This window comes from Rana temporaria, chromosome 12, assembly GCF_905171775.1.
Source record: "Rana temporaria chromosome 12, aRanTem1.1, whole genome shotgun sequence".
Taxonomy (NCBI): Eukaryota; Metazoa; Chordata; class Amphibia; order Anura; family Ranidae; genus Rana; species Rana temporaria.
The window spans coordinates 63266182-63279355 of NC_053500.1; the positions used below are offsets into that span (position 1 = coordinate 63266182).

Sequence of the window (13174 nt, forward strand, 5' to 3'; positions counted from 1 at the left end):
ACATGTAACTGAACTGTAGTGCATTTCTGCAAAAACAGAAGTGTGACCCCAGGCCTGAGATGTTTAGTAACATAATGGGGTTAAAAAAACAAAAAGAAGTACAAAAGGAGCAAATAATCACTACTGTAAGGGCTTCACACGATCCGAAAACCGTACGAAAAATTCCGCTTTCGAAACGATCGTACGATAATCGGATCATTAGTACAGAGCTTCCGAGAGCCGATCAGGACAGTTCATCCGATTTTATTCTATCGGACATGCACGGAATTTTTTTTCATACGATGCCAGATCGTATGATTTTCATTTAATCAGTACAGCGGTCGTTCGAAAATGCAATACAAATGCATTACAACACATGACATCACTTCCGATTTTTTATTCTGCCGTACAAGAATTTGTGACTTTAGTAAACTCATCAGATTCGACGTGAGATTAGCAGAGAAAAAAAAAAAAAAAGACGATCATGCGTCCGATAATTGGATCGGATCGTGTGGACAGACACAAATAGTTCTACCATGCAGCTTCGTAACGTGCACAACTCTATCTTCCCATTTTATCTTGCAATTTGTATACAGAGTTTCTGCTGTAACTGACTGCAACAAATTCACTTCACAGTCCCTGGTGCTATATGGTCAGCAGCAGCCACACTGAATAACAACAATTATCAGATATAAAAGGTGCCAACTTTCAGACCTTTGTGAATTATATGGCAGCTGCCCCTTAAAGTGAACATTGTACTAAAACCATGTAAATCCTATTTAGGCCAAAACTTGTGCAAAGCAGAAAATCTCATGCATGTCGTGTTGTACCAACAACATTTTAAACCTTAAAGTGCAAGTTCACCTTTACAGAAAATCTGTAAGGTGAACTTTACACTAGACTAGGGCCCAAACAACTAATCGATTATGAAATTAATCGATTACAATTTTCATAATTGATGAATCGGTCAGTAACATAATGGGGTTAAAAAAACTAAAATTAGCCCTTTATAGTACAAAAAAGCAAATCGCCACTGTAAATATTTCACTGTCCCACAGTAAAAAAAATTAACCCCTTACAGTTGCGTTTATTTGCTCTTTTTGTACTTATTTTTTTAACCCCATTATGTTACTAAACATCTCAGGCCTGGGGTCACACCTCTTTTTTTTGGTGCTTTTTGCAGAAACACACTACAGTTCATTTCCATGTTTTCCTATGGGACACGTTCACATCCCTGATTTTTTTTTCAGCTGCTGCGTATTTGGAAAGGAAAGGACTTTAACGCAAGACGGTGCCATTTTGTTTTTTTTGGTTCAATATACTTCAATGGAGAAGCTGCAGAAAAGCATGTAATGTGTTTTTGCGGCAATTTGTGTTTTGTAATCTGCCCAACAACAAATTGGCCCCCCAATTTTAAAGGCTATTATCCGATTTATCAAAACAATCGGCCAACTAATCGATTATGAAAATAATTGTTAGTTGCAGCCCTACACTAGACCCCCTCCCCATCCCCCCCGGTCCCGTTGTACCTGAGGCTGGCGATCACCAGCTAAGAGACCTCAGGTCGCCACTTTACCGGTACAGGAATTTGAAATACCCGCAGCTTTTGCCCTGTACACACGACAGGTTTTCCCGACGTGATTCTTCTCAAGCCTGCCTTGCATACACACATTCAGTCAAGAAAACACTCGACCAAAGCGCAGTGACGTCCAACACATACAACGGCACTATAAAGGGGACGTTCCATTCAAATGGCGCCACCTTTTGGGCTGCTTTTGCTGATCCTTGTGTTAGTAAAAGTTTGGTGAGAGACGATTTGTGCTTTTCAGTCCATTACAGCGTGACGAATGTGCCATCTCCATTACGAACGCTAGTTTTACAAGCGCTCCCGTCTCATACTTGATTCTGAGCATGCGCGGGTTTTTTTCCCCCTCGGAAAAGCATACACACGAGCGGTTTTCGCGATGAGAAAAAGACTGACGGAAAAAATAAAGCCGGTTCTAATTTTTTTGCGGGCAGTTTTCTCGTCGGGAAAACTGCTATGGAGCATGCACATGACCCGTTTTCCCGACCAATCTAAAAAATGGCAGTTTTCTTGTCGGGAAAACCCGTCGTGTGTACGAGGCATTTCTCTCTTCTTCTCCCCCTGTAACAGGATAGGCTAGAGGGGTTCCAATTAGAATGCCTCATATGCGTACCTTTACAAGGTACATTTAGAAGATTCAGCCACAGGGGATTTTAAATCCCTGCACTGGTTAAGCGATGACACGATGTCTCCTAGCGGGTGATCACCGGCCTTAGGTACATTGGGACCGGGGGGGGGGGGGGTCCAGTGTAAGTTCACTATTCCCATCTACCATTCTATGTATATTACTGTGAAGAACCTCTCCACTCCCAGGGCACACAGTGCTCCACCACATGGGGTAATAGAGGTACACTCACCAAATCCACATGGTCATAAAGACCTATACAGCCTTAAATTCCATACCTGGCCAATTCTGCCATTCCTTGCCTACATTTGGCCTTTTGCCAAGAGGAATGGGCAGCTTTACTCATCCACAAATACCACAAGAGACTTCAAGCTGTCATTAATGTTAAAGGGGGCAATACACGGTATGAAGTACATTTTTGATCAAGGTCATTTGGGTAGTTTCTGTCATTATTAAGATAAAAAAAAAAAAAAAAAAAAGAGTAAACACAGTTGATTGATAACAAATGGCTTTAGCTAAACACCAACCATAGGTATTGAAATGGCCTTGCAATTTTTGTTGTCACATGTTATTTGCGCAGAAATTGTTCAAACGCAATTTTTTTTTAAAAACAAACACTTGGACCCCTTTCACACTGGAGGCGTTTTTCAGGTGCTTTAGAGCTAAAAACAGCGCCTGTAAAGCACATGAAAAACACCATCCCTGCAATCCCAATGTGAAAACCTGAGTGCTTTACACACTGGGGAGCTGCGCTGGCAGGACGTAAAAAAAAAAAAAAAAAAAAAGTCCTGCAAGCAGCATCTTTGAGGCGCTTTAGGAGCGGTGTATACACCGCTCCTAAAATGCTCCTGCTAATTGAAATCAGGTCCTCTTTAAAAAAGAGATCTTAGGTCTATAACTCTCCAGATCTCTCTTCTATGCTGGAAAGGCTGAGTAAAAAAAAAAAAAAAAAAAAAAAAGTATTATATATATATATATATATATTATATTCCGACGCCGAAGTGACAGCATGACGTCGCTTCTGGCCTCCGAGGGTCAAAGAGGTGGCCGGGGACCATCTGGTTTGCAGTCAGCTCTATGGTAGACCACCACCACCGGCAGATCCATTCTCTGGCTTGCTGATCACACAGGCTTTTTTTCCCCAGCAGCAGGAAAGGAGATCTTCAGGTCAGTGTGACGCAATACACTGGGCATAATAGTATAGGGCGGCTTTCACACTGATGTGCTGCGATTTAACCACACTGCAGGTGCAGTGCAGCGTACCTGCAGCTTTCCTGTGGGTTTGTTGCGCTTAGCCATAGACTTCCATTATATCCTGCAGGTTTTTTGATGGCAGAAGTTTTGGTATGCTTTCAGAAAGTGTACCACACCTGCAGGATATAATAGATGTTGTCTATGGCAAAGTTCAGCTAACCCAGGAAGGTCGCAGACGCACTGCGCTGCCCACGCGGTGCAGGTAACCTGCAGCACATACATGTGAAAGCAGTGTTATAGGGGGCTCAGAACAGTAAGGGTTCTTTTTACATTTGCAGTTTGGGGGATGGTAAAACCCCATAGTTAAGACAAGTTTTTACCACCCCTGACCCAACTGCACCCCTTTAGCTGCGGTGGCCAGAGGTGTACACATGTCGCAGCAGGCGTTATATGTCCTTTTTATGGTTGGTGGGTGAAGCACCTGCCAAGCATGACCTGTGAAAGTAAATGAGGCCACTCTGCAAGTGCCCTGCAACCTTGTGCAGTACAGAAAACAAGGGGTTAAAGCAGGCAGCTTTGTGTTGCTTTCTCACTACCTGCTTTAACCCCTTGGATCCTGCAGAAGCATGCAGTTGCGGGGCGGTTGCAGAGTGACCCCATTTACTTGAATGGGTCATGATTGTCAGGCAGTAGCACCCACCAGAAGCAATAGGGGGCTGAATTCTTGCTGCAGCATGTGTGCACACCTTTGGCAAAAGCCTCAGCACCTAAAGGGGGTAGGGACTGGGGGTGGCAAATCTACGACTCAACCGCAGGGTTTTACAACATACCAACATTATGGGTGAATGAACCCCAAGGGTGCCACTGCGGAATACAACTAAGGGCTCATTCAAGTGCAGCAGGAGCCTCCTCCCCACCCGATTTAAACCTACGATGCATGCGATTGTGATACAGTAGTACAGCAACGAGGTTTAAATCAGGTACGAGGAGGCGACACTGCGCCCGGTGATCTTTGACTCCTCCCATGTTATTCAGGTAGATCTCCACCTCTAAGGTGTTACCTACCCCTGATTTATGGATTTATTTACATGTCAAAAGCATTTTATTTTTGTTTTGCTGAACAGGTATAAATACAAATCTTGCCCATTTATTTTCATTGTGTTAAAAGGATAACAGTTCCCCAAAAAATAACAATCACTGCTGTATGTAGTCATGTGCCAAGAGTTGCATGCGGTCAGAACGTACGTCCTTGAGCATGCGGGTGCTTTACACAATCCTCTCCCGACATACCTGTGTATAGGTGCATCTTCTAACTAATCTGGAGCTCCATGGTGTGGGCTTTATATGCACAGAAAGGATCACCTGAGCTGTTGGAGTCCGATGAATATCGGGTGATACACAGTGGAGGGAAAAAAAGTATTTGATCCCCTCCTGATTTTGTACGTTTGCCCACTGCCAAAAATGATCAGTCTATACGTTTATTGGTAGGTTTATTTTAACAATGAGAGACAGAATAACAACAAAAAAATATGCAGAAAAACGCATTTCAAAAAAGTTATAAATTGATTTGCATTTTAATGAGTGAAATAAATATTTGATCCCCTTTCAAATCAGCAGGATTTCTGGCTCCCAGGTGTCTCTATACAGGTAACAAGCTAAGATTAGGAGCACTCTCTTAAAGGGACAACTTCACTGCATCAAAGGGACAGGGCAGTGTACCATCAAATCTTGGGGGAGAACCTCCTTCCCTCAGCCAGGGCATTGAAAATGGGTGGTGGATGGGTATTCCAGCATGACAATGACCCAGAACACATGGCCAAGGCAACAAAGGAGTGGCTCAAGAAGAAGCACATTAAGGTTCTGGAGTGGCCTAGCCAGTCTCCAGACCTTAATCCCATTGAAAATATGTGGAGGCAGCTGAAGGTTCGAGTTACCAAACGTCAGCCTCGAAACCTTAATGACTTGGAGAGGATCTGCAAAGAGGAGTGGGACAAAATCCCTCCTGAGATGTGTGCAAACCTGGTGGCCGAACTACAAGAAACGTCTGACCTCTGTGATTGCCAACAAGGGGTTTGCCACCAAGTACTAAGTCATGTATTGTGAAGGGATCAAATACTTATTTCACTTATTAAAATGCAAATCAATTTATAACATTTTTAAAATGCATTTTTCTGGATTTTTATATTGTTATACTTTCTGTCACTGTTAAAATAAACCAACCATTAAAATTATAGACGGATTATGTCTTTATCAGTGGGAAAATGTATAAAAATCAGCAGGGGATCCAATTCCTTAACCCCCCCCCCCCCCCCCCACTCTATGAATTGTATTTCCTTATACATTTCATCTACCTGGTGAGTGCATTGCAGAGCTGGTGGTGCACTGTTGGTGACAAATGTGGATTATTTCTGCACTTGGGCACACTGCCTATGCATTTATTAAGGAGGAAGATTGAGATTTAGCATTCCACCCAATTTTGAGACGTTGCACTATTAGCACTTTTTTAAGGAGGAAGATTGATATTAAAGCAGAGTCCCGGCAAAAATTTATTTTTTAAAGTCAGCAGCTACAAATACTGCAGCTGCTGACTTTTAAAATATGGACACTTACCTGTCCTGGGGAGCCTTTGATGTCCTCACCCGAAGACGATCTGTCCCTCAGCTCTCGGATGGAGGCGCCGCCATCTTCTGTAAGGGAATCAGGACGTGAAGCCTTGCGGCTTCGCAGCCTGGTTCCCTACTGCGCATGCGAGAGTCGCACTGCGCGATCCCATTGGTCCCTGTCTTCTGGAACCTGTGTGTCTCCCAGAAGACAGTGGCCGGACATGGCGTAGATATCCGCGGATATTGTGACCATCTATGCCCGGAAGTGGGAGCAAATACCTGGATTATACAGGTATCTGCTCCACCCATAAAATGTGCCAAATGTGACACCGGAGGGGGATCCAAAAAGCGGAAGTTCCATTTTGGGGTGAAACTCCGCTTTAAAAAGGAAGTAGCAGAGGGACTTGTAAGTCTCAATGGAGCAGAAAAGTTGCGATATATCACTATGTTTGTAGTCTATTTTTTAATTTTCAGCACAAGGCAGGAGCCCATGACAAACAGATCATGGTTGCAATGTTCTGCAGGGCTCAATGCACAAAAAAATAAATAAAAATGCACATTTTTCTTTTTTTATGTTGGCGCATTTTCTTTCAGCCAAGCGAACGGATAAGACAACCACATTTCTGCAAACCTACCTCCTCTACTTCAATTTTTCCCACCCCAGTATTACTCACCATGTGACCTGCACCAGGGACAGAGGTACAGCTGTTGCATATATCGCCAGATCTCCATACAGATATATAATAATGCACAAATAAAAGAGGTTTACACCAACTGTAGGGGAAAGCAGAAAGACACCAACAAATTATCTGTCTGAAACTGAGATGAACAAGGGTAGATTTTAGTTATAAAGCCAAAAGAAACACCGTTCTTAACCACTTGCCTACTGGGCACTTTTACTCCATTCCTGCCCAGGCCAATTTTCAACACTGTGACACTTTGAATGACAATTGCGCAGTCATGCAACAATGTACCCTTATGACATTTTTATAAAAAGAATTCCACACAAATAGTTTTTTTGGTGGTATTTAATCATCACTGGGGTATTATATTTTTTGCTAAACAAAACGAAAAAGAAAGAAAATTTGATGGGCACTGATATGTGGCACCGATAGCATCAATAGGTGGCGCTGATTGGCAGCACTGCTCCCCACCCCTCAGGTCAGACTCTGTCCTCAAGTATAATCCCTCCTTGGTCAGTCTGTCCCCCAGTATAATCCCCCCAGGATATCCCCCCCCGGCCAGTCTGTCCCCCAGGCCAAGGCTCTGAGGAAAGGGGTACGCCCCTGAAACGCGTCAGCCATACCACCGGTCAGATACGAATTGATCCGTGTTGTCACCGTGTTCGTCTGGCGTTGCTGTGTACCAGCTGTACTATTTTCCAAAGCGTGTTATACAACTCATTTTGTGAGTATAACCATTATTTTTATACATTCATTAAAACCCTGTTATACGGTATCACACTAGATCGGTGCACCCTCCTATCTTTTCTCTTTTTTAGCCGTATGAATTCCCATGATTCTGAGGAGGGCTGCAAGACCGTTGAATATACCCTGTAATTGGACCGTGTTATCCTATAGCAGGAGATACCAGAGCGCAGGAGAATTTTCTGTTTGCCCCAGGATATTCCCCCCAGGCCAGTCTGTCCCCCAGGATATTCCCCCCAGGCCAGTCTGTCCCCCAGGATATTCCCCCCCCCCCAGGCCAGTCTGTCCCCCAGGATATTCCCCCAGTTAAAGCACCACCAATATAATTAAAAGCACTGGAAGCCAATGGGAGGGGAGGGGGAGATAGAAGGGCTGGTGCTGCATGGCTGCCAGTGATGTGTCCGGGTTTCAGGTGGACTGAAACCCGGACATAGGATCTAAATCGCAGACAGGCGACAACCCTAGGATCGCATCCTTTCACCCTTAATATCTTGGTAGTTAACTGGGTGAGTAAACTTGGTTAGGACCTTTGCCATAAGTGAACCAATTGTACAATACAAAATAGCCAACAGGCGCATATGTAATCACTAGTGGTACAGAAACAGCAGTGACTGTCCTACTTCATTGCCCCCTATAGTTCTCACAACCAACCCCTACAGTGTTTATTTAGACTGCAAAACTTAATCTTTTAACCAAATGGACCATTGCAGAAAAATTCATACAAGATCATGCCGTGGGTCTCTTGCCAGTCTATGGGACCTGGCACACACTGGCATGCCTGTGCAAGCAACAGATCCCAGTTCAAGAGCTTGGTGCAGGAGCAAAGTGGAGCAATGGGAGCTGCGTCTGCAAAAAGACAGTGATGGACTCCATGGACTGGTATGCTCCCCCCCCCCCCTTCTTATACAGGGACAAGTGTGACAGATTTGAAATTTCATTTCAATACTGAACACTATATATTATAGAACAGATGATATATTTTCTTATTGCAATGCTTATAAATATGTATTTCCACTATCCCATGCTAGAAAACAAACAATATAAATAAAACACCATCTTATTTATAGCAATCTAGCTCCACCTGCTGGAATACGGAAGGGCTACCAAAAGGAAAATTAATAATTTAAAATAGAAATGGACTGCGGGGAAGTGGCAATGCATTATAAAACCATTGCAATTCCAAAACACAGAAGCTGTGCACATCAGAATTCATACCTTTATTAAAAAACATTGACGCCATCTGCCCCATTTCCACTCGCTCCACAATTTCAAAAGGGTCGGATAAACCACGACGCTCTGAAAGATATATATATAAAAAAAAAAAAAAAAAAATTGTCAGTCATATTTTTAAAATATAAATGAAAATCTTAAAAAAAAAAAAGCTTATGGAAATTCTCACCAGCTTTTTATACAAGACACATAAATACTCACGCACAGAGAGGATGGGTCGAGCTTCTGAGCTGTCATACCCATCTGCAGACAGAGATTCATTATCAGAATTTTCAGATGAATCCATTTCCTACAGAAGAGGACACAAGTCTTAAGTCAAACCAGCAGCATCAGGACAATACATAAATTAGGAATAGTCTACATAAAGAAGTCATCAGCACAATAGGTTCTCACACCCCCCCCCCCCCCCCCCTTCATGACCAGGCCATTTTTTTGCGTTACGGCAATGCGCTACTTAAACTGACAATTTCACGGTCGTGTGATGCTGTACCCCAATAACATTTAGGTCTTTTCCCCCCACAAATAGAGATTTCTTTTGGTGGTGTTTGATCACCTCTGCAATATATACACACACACACACACACACACACACACACACACACACACACACACACACTTTTTCCTATAAAACATTCAATGAAAAAAAAAAAAAAAAAAATTTGACCAATATGTATTCTGCTACATATTTTTGGTAATAAAAATCCCAATAGTGCATTTGTAAAAAAGGCGGCCCGTCGTTCGGCAAATCTCCGAAAAACAATCAGCGGGTCCTGGTGGACCCGGTGATTGGCTTACGCTGTGCCGAATCACAGCAGGAACGGATCGTCGGCGGCGTGGACATGCGCCCCAGACCCAAAAATGTGTCAGATCACGTACTAGGTGGCACAAAGAGATCCTGGTCCCGTAAAGCAGATTACACAGCAAAGTGCTTGTGCTGTGAAATCTGCCCCTCTCTAAACTGTAGAAAAAAAAACAAAAAAAAAAAAAAAAAAAAACACACACACACACACACACACACCTGAATGATTTTGCCACTTCCTGTATAATCCCTCTCTGCCCTGACCACAATAACTAGGGCTGCCGAGCCCTGACCACCGTGGTCTCTGCTCTCCTCTCCAATCTCTCCCTCCTCTCTGCCTGTCAGCTCTGTTATAGCACACTATTCTTTTCTAAAAATTAGGCTTGTAAATACCTGTTTAGAGCGATCTTCAGGCCGGTCACCAGGGCTACTGCAGGAGGGGCTGAGCAGCCATGTTACCTCCCCAGCTGACATCAGAGGGAGATCTATTGGAGTTGTAGAGCAGCTGAAAGTCATGCGATTGGCCTGAAGATCGCTCTAAACAGGTATTTACAAGACTAATACAATGTTCTATGCCAGGCTCTAATAGAGGGGCTGGCATAGACTTAAATTAATAAGTTTACAAACACTTTAAAATGTTTAAAATTTGCAGCCATTCCGATGATTTGAAATGGTTATCTCAATATTGTTCTACTTCTCCTCCAGTGCAATATACACATTTGAGACCAAAGTCGGTTTTCTACTCTGTCCATGAATACAAACCTATCAGGTGGCATATTCTGATTTTATTAAGATGTGCAAATCCCATTCCTAAACATCCTCCAATCTCATCCCCTTAAAGTGGAATGCTTTAGAGCAGTGGTCATCACCCCTGTCCTCAGCGCCCACCAACAGGCCAGGTTTTCAAGATAACTGAAAAACATCAGGTGATATCATTTGCTGTTCAGTGATTGCAGTATTCCAGTCTGCATCTCCCCAAGGTAATACACATAAAATCTGGCCTGTTAGTGGGCCCTGAGGACAGGGTTGATGACCACTGCTTTAGATGACCTAGCTAATAACCACAATATAATTATCAAACCTGCGGATAAAGGAGGAGGGATAGTTATTCAAGACAAACTGGTCTACATTCAAGAGGCCCATAGACTACCATCTGACCGCAACACCTATACCAGGCTCACAAAAGATCCCCTACCCACTTTCTCTGCGGAAGCTGCCTCACTAGCGAATGCAGCGGCTTCAGAAGGCATTATCTGTAAGGCACAATTGTCGTTTAAGAGAAACTTCTATAAAAACACCTAGGCTCGGATTCACAAAGCACTTACGCCGACGTAAGTGTAAATATGCGCCGTCGTATCTATGCGCCGTGCCCATAAACTGAGATACGCCTGAAAATAGGCTTCATCCGACCGACGTAACTTTCCTACGCCGGCGTATCGTGGGCGCATATTTAGGGCTCTTTCACACGTCCGTTCCGTTCGTCCGTTTTTTGGACGTCCGTTAACGGACCGCAATGCTTCCCTATGGGCTAGCGTCCGTTAGCGGATGAGCATCCGCTAACGTCCGTTAGCATCCGTCTGCGTTCAGTTCCGTTTCTTTGGACGGAAGAAAACCCTATTTTTCTTCCGTCTAAAAAACGGAACGGACGAAAAACGGACGTTAACGGATGATCCGTTTATCATCCGTTCCGCTAACATCCGTTTTTCTATGTAAAAAGCCCCAAAAAGAAAAAAAAAAACGGATGGAAAAACTGATGCAAAAACTGATGAAAAAACTGATGAAAAAACTGACGAAAAACTGACGAAAAACTGACGAAAAACGGATGGAAAAACGGATCAACTGATGAAAAAAAAACTGATCTGAAAAACTGAACGGACGTGTGAAAGAGCCCTTACGCTGGCCGCAAGTGGCGCTCCCATTGATTTCCTATTCAAATATGGAAATGAGGGAGATACGTCGATTCACGAACGTACTTGCGCCCGGCGCATAATATACACGGTTTGCGCAAGTCGTACCTCCGGCGTAAAGTTATTCCCCATATATGAGGTGCAACTCATGCTAATGTATGGACCAGGGAACACAGCCATCGTATTTTACGTAGTACGTGAATAGGGCTGGGCGTAGGTTACGTGCGCACTGGGATTTGTCCACGGGACGGTGCATGCGCCATTCGTTTTAAGTACTTGTATGGCACTTGGCCCATCATTTGCATGGGGTCACGCCTCATTAGCATGGCTCACGCCCACTTCCACCTACGACGGCTTACACCGAGGGAACCCAGCGCAGTTTGGGAGGCAAGTGCTTTGTGAATTCGGTGCTTGCCTCTCTGCGCTACATCGGCGTAGCGTATATTATATATGCTACGCCGGCATAAATATGCGCCAATGTATGTGAATCCGGGCCCATATCTTTATCCTCTTCCAAAAGGACCAACACAACCCACCAGGACAGCCCATAGTGGCCTCTATGGAGAGAGTGTCACAAGTGTGTTCCCAATGTATGTGGACAGGTTCCTCCAACCCTCGGCCCAGAGCCTACCCTAATACAATCAGAGATGATACACATCTCCTAGAGATGCTCCAACCCATCAATGGGAACCTACATACAGGTGGTTCTCTTTAGACGTTTCATCTCTCTATACGTTTAAACCCAACAAGGTTGGTCTTAGGGCAGTAGAACACTTTCTAGCGGAGGATCCCCTAGTGAACCCTAGAAGGCCCAATTTATATTAGAGGCTACAAACTTCTGCCGCAAACATAACCACTTTGAATTTGATGGTGAATTTTATTTACAGTCAAATAGCACAGGTTTATCCACGGGTAACAATATATCACCCGCAACAACCCCTTTGCTGCCCACCTAGTATTTTATGTCCGCTACATCAATGATATAGCGATCATATGGGATGGCACTCTGGATAGCATTGATCCGTTTGTACAACACTGTAATAACAATTCCTTAGGCCTCTACTTCACACATGTCACGGATCCAGATTAACTAGCCTTTCTGGATCTAGAGCTCTGTCATGACAGCCCAGCAATATACGCTAAAAACTTGTAAAGCACACTACTGGAAACTACTTTCTTCATTATTAGAGTTGCCACCACCCTAAATAGATCAACAATATCCCCAAAAGTCAATTCCACAGAATCCAAAATAATTGCACGAGGGATGTAAAATTTTCATACGCAGGGTGAACTTTTTAGTCAAAAATTCCCGGAGAAAGGGTACCCTTCTGCACTGGTGTCCGAGGCTTTTCAACAATATCTAAATCCTCTGCCGCCGAAACAGCTAGTAACAAGGAACCTCAGCCCATGTGATGTGGGTAGAACCATCCACTCCCTTTGCAAGCGATTTGGTGAGCATAGACGCTTTATCGAAGAGGGTTGCGACAATGTTCCCAGACATTTTTTGGGAAAAGCACCAGCAGTCCACAGTCAGTCTGAAGGTATGGGTGATTGGGCAATTCTGGAAAGCCTGCCTGCAGCAGAACGTTTTCTAAGGTCTATGCCAGCAGGAGACTTTTTGGATATATTCCCTAAATACTCCAGGTGTTTAAAAAAAATACACACCAGGGAGGCTTTTCGGCACTCCTTGGTGTCTCCGCTGCCCTCCCCAATGGTCCCGGTTTTGGGAAATCCGGACTTTCCGCCTGGCCTCCAGAATCCCCACTTTAAGCGTCTATCGGCTGGACGTCGGCTTCACCTGTGCGACTTTCTGGGACCTGACGGG

The 13174-nt window shown here is 44.0% G+C and overlaps 1 protein-coding gene across 1 annotated transcript in view; it reads right to left on the reverse strand.

Moving 5' to 3' along the window:
* TMEM104 (transmembrane protein 104) overlaps positions 1–13174 on the reverse strand; it is a 53755-nt gene that overhangs the window by 14552 nt on the left and 26029 nt on the right. The window contains 3 exon segments of the mRNA XM_040331282.1: positions 6661–6760; positions 8629–8709; positions 8845–8932. Coding sequence (XP_040187216.1) covers positions 6661–6760; positions 8629–8709; positions 8845–8932 — 269 coding nt within the window.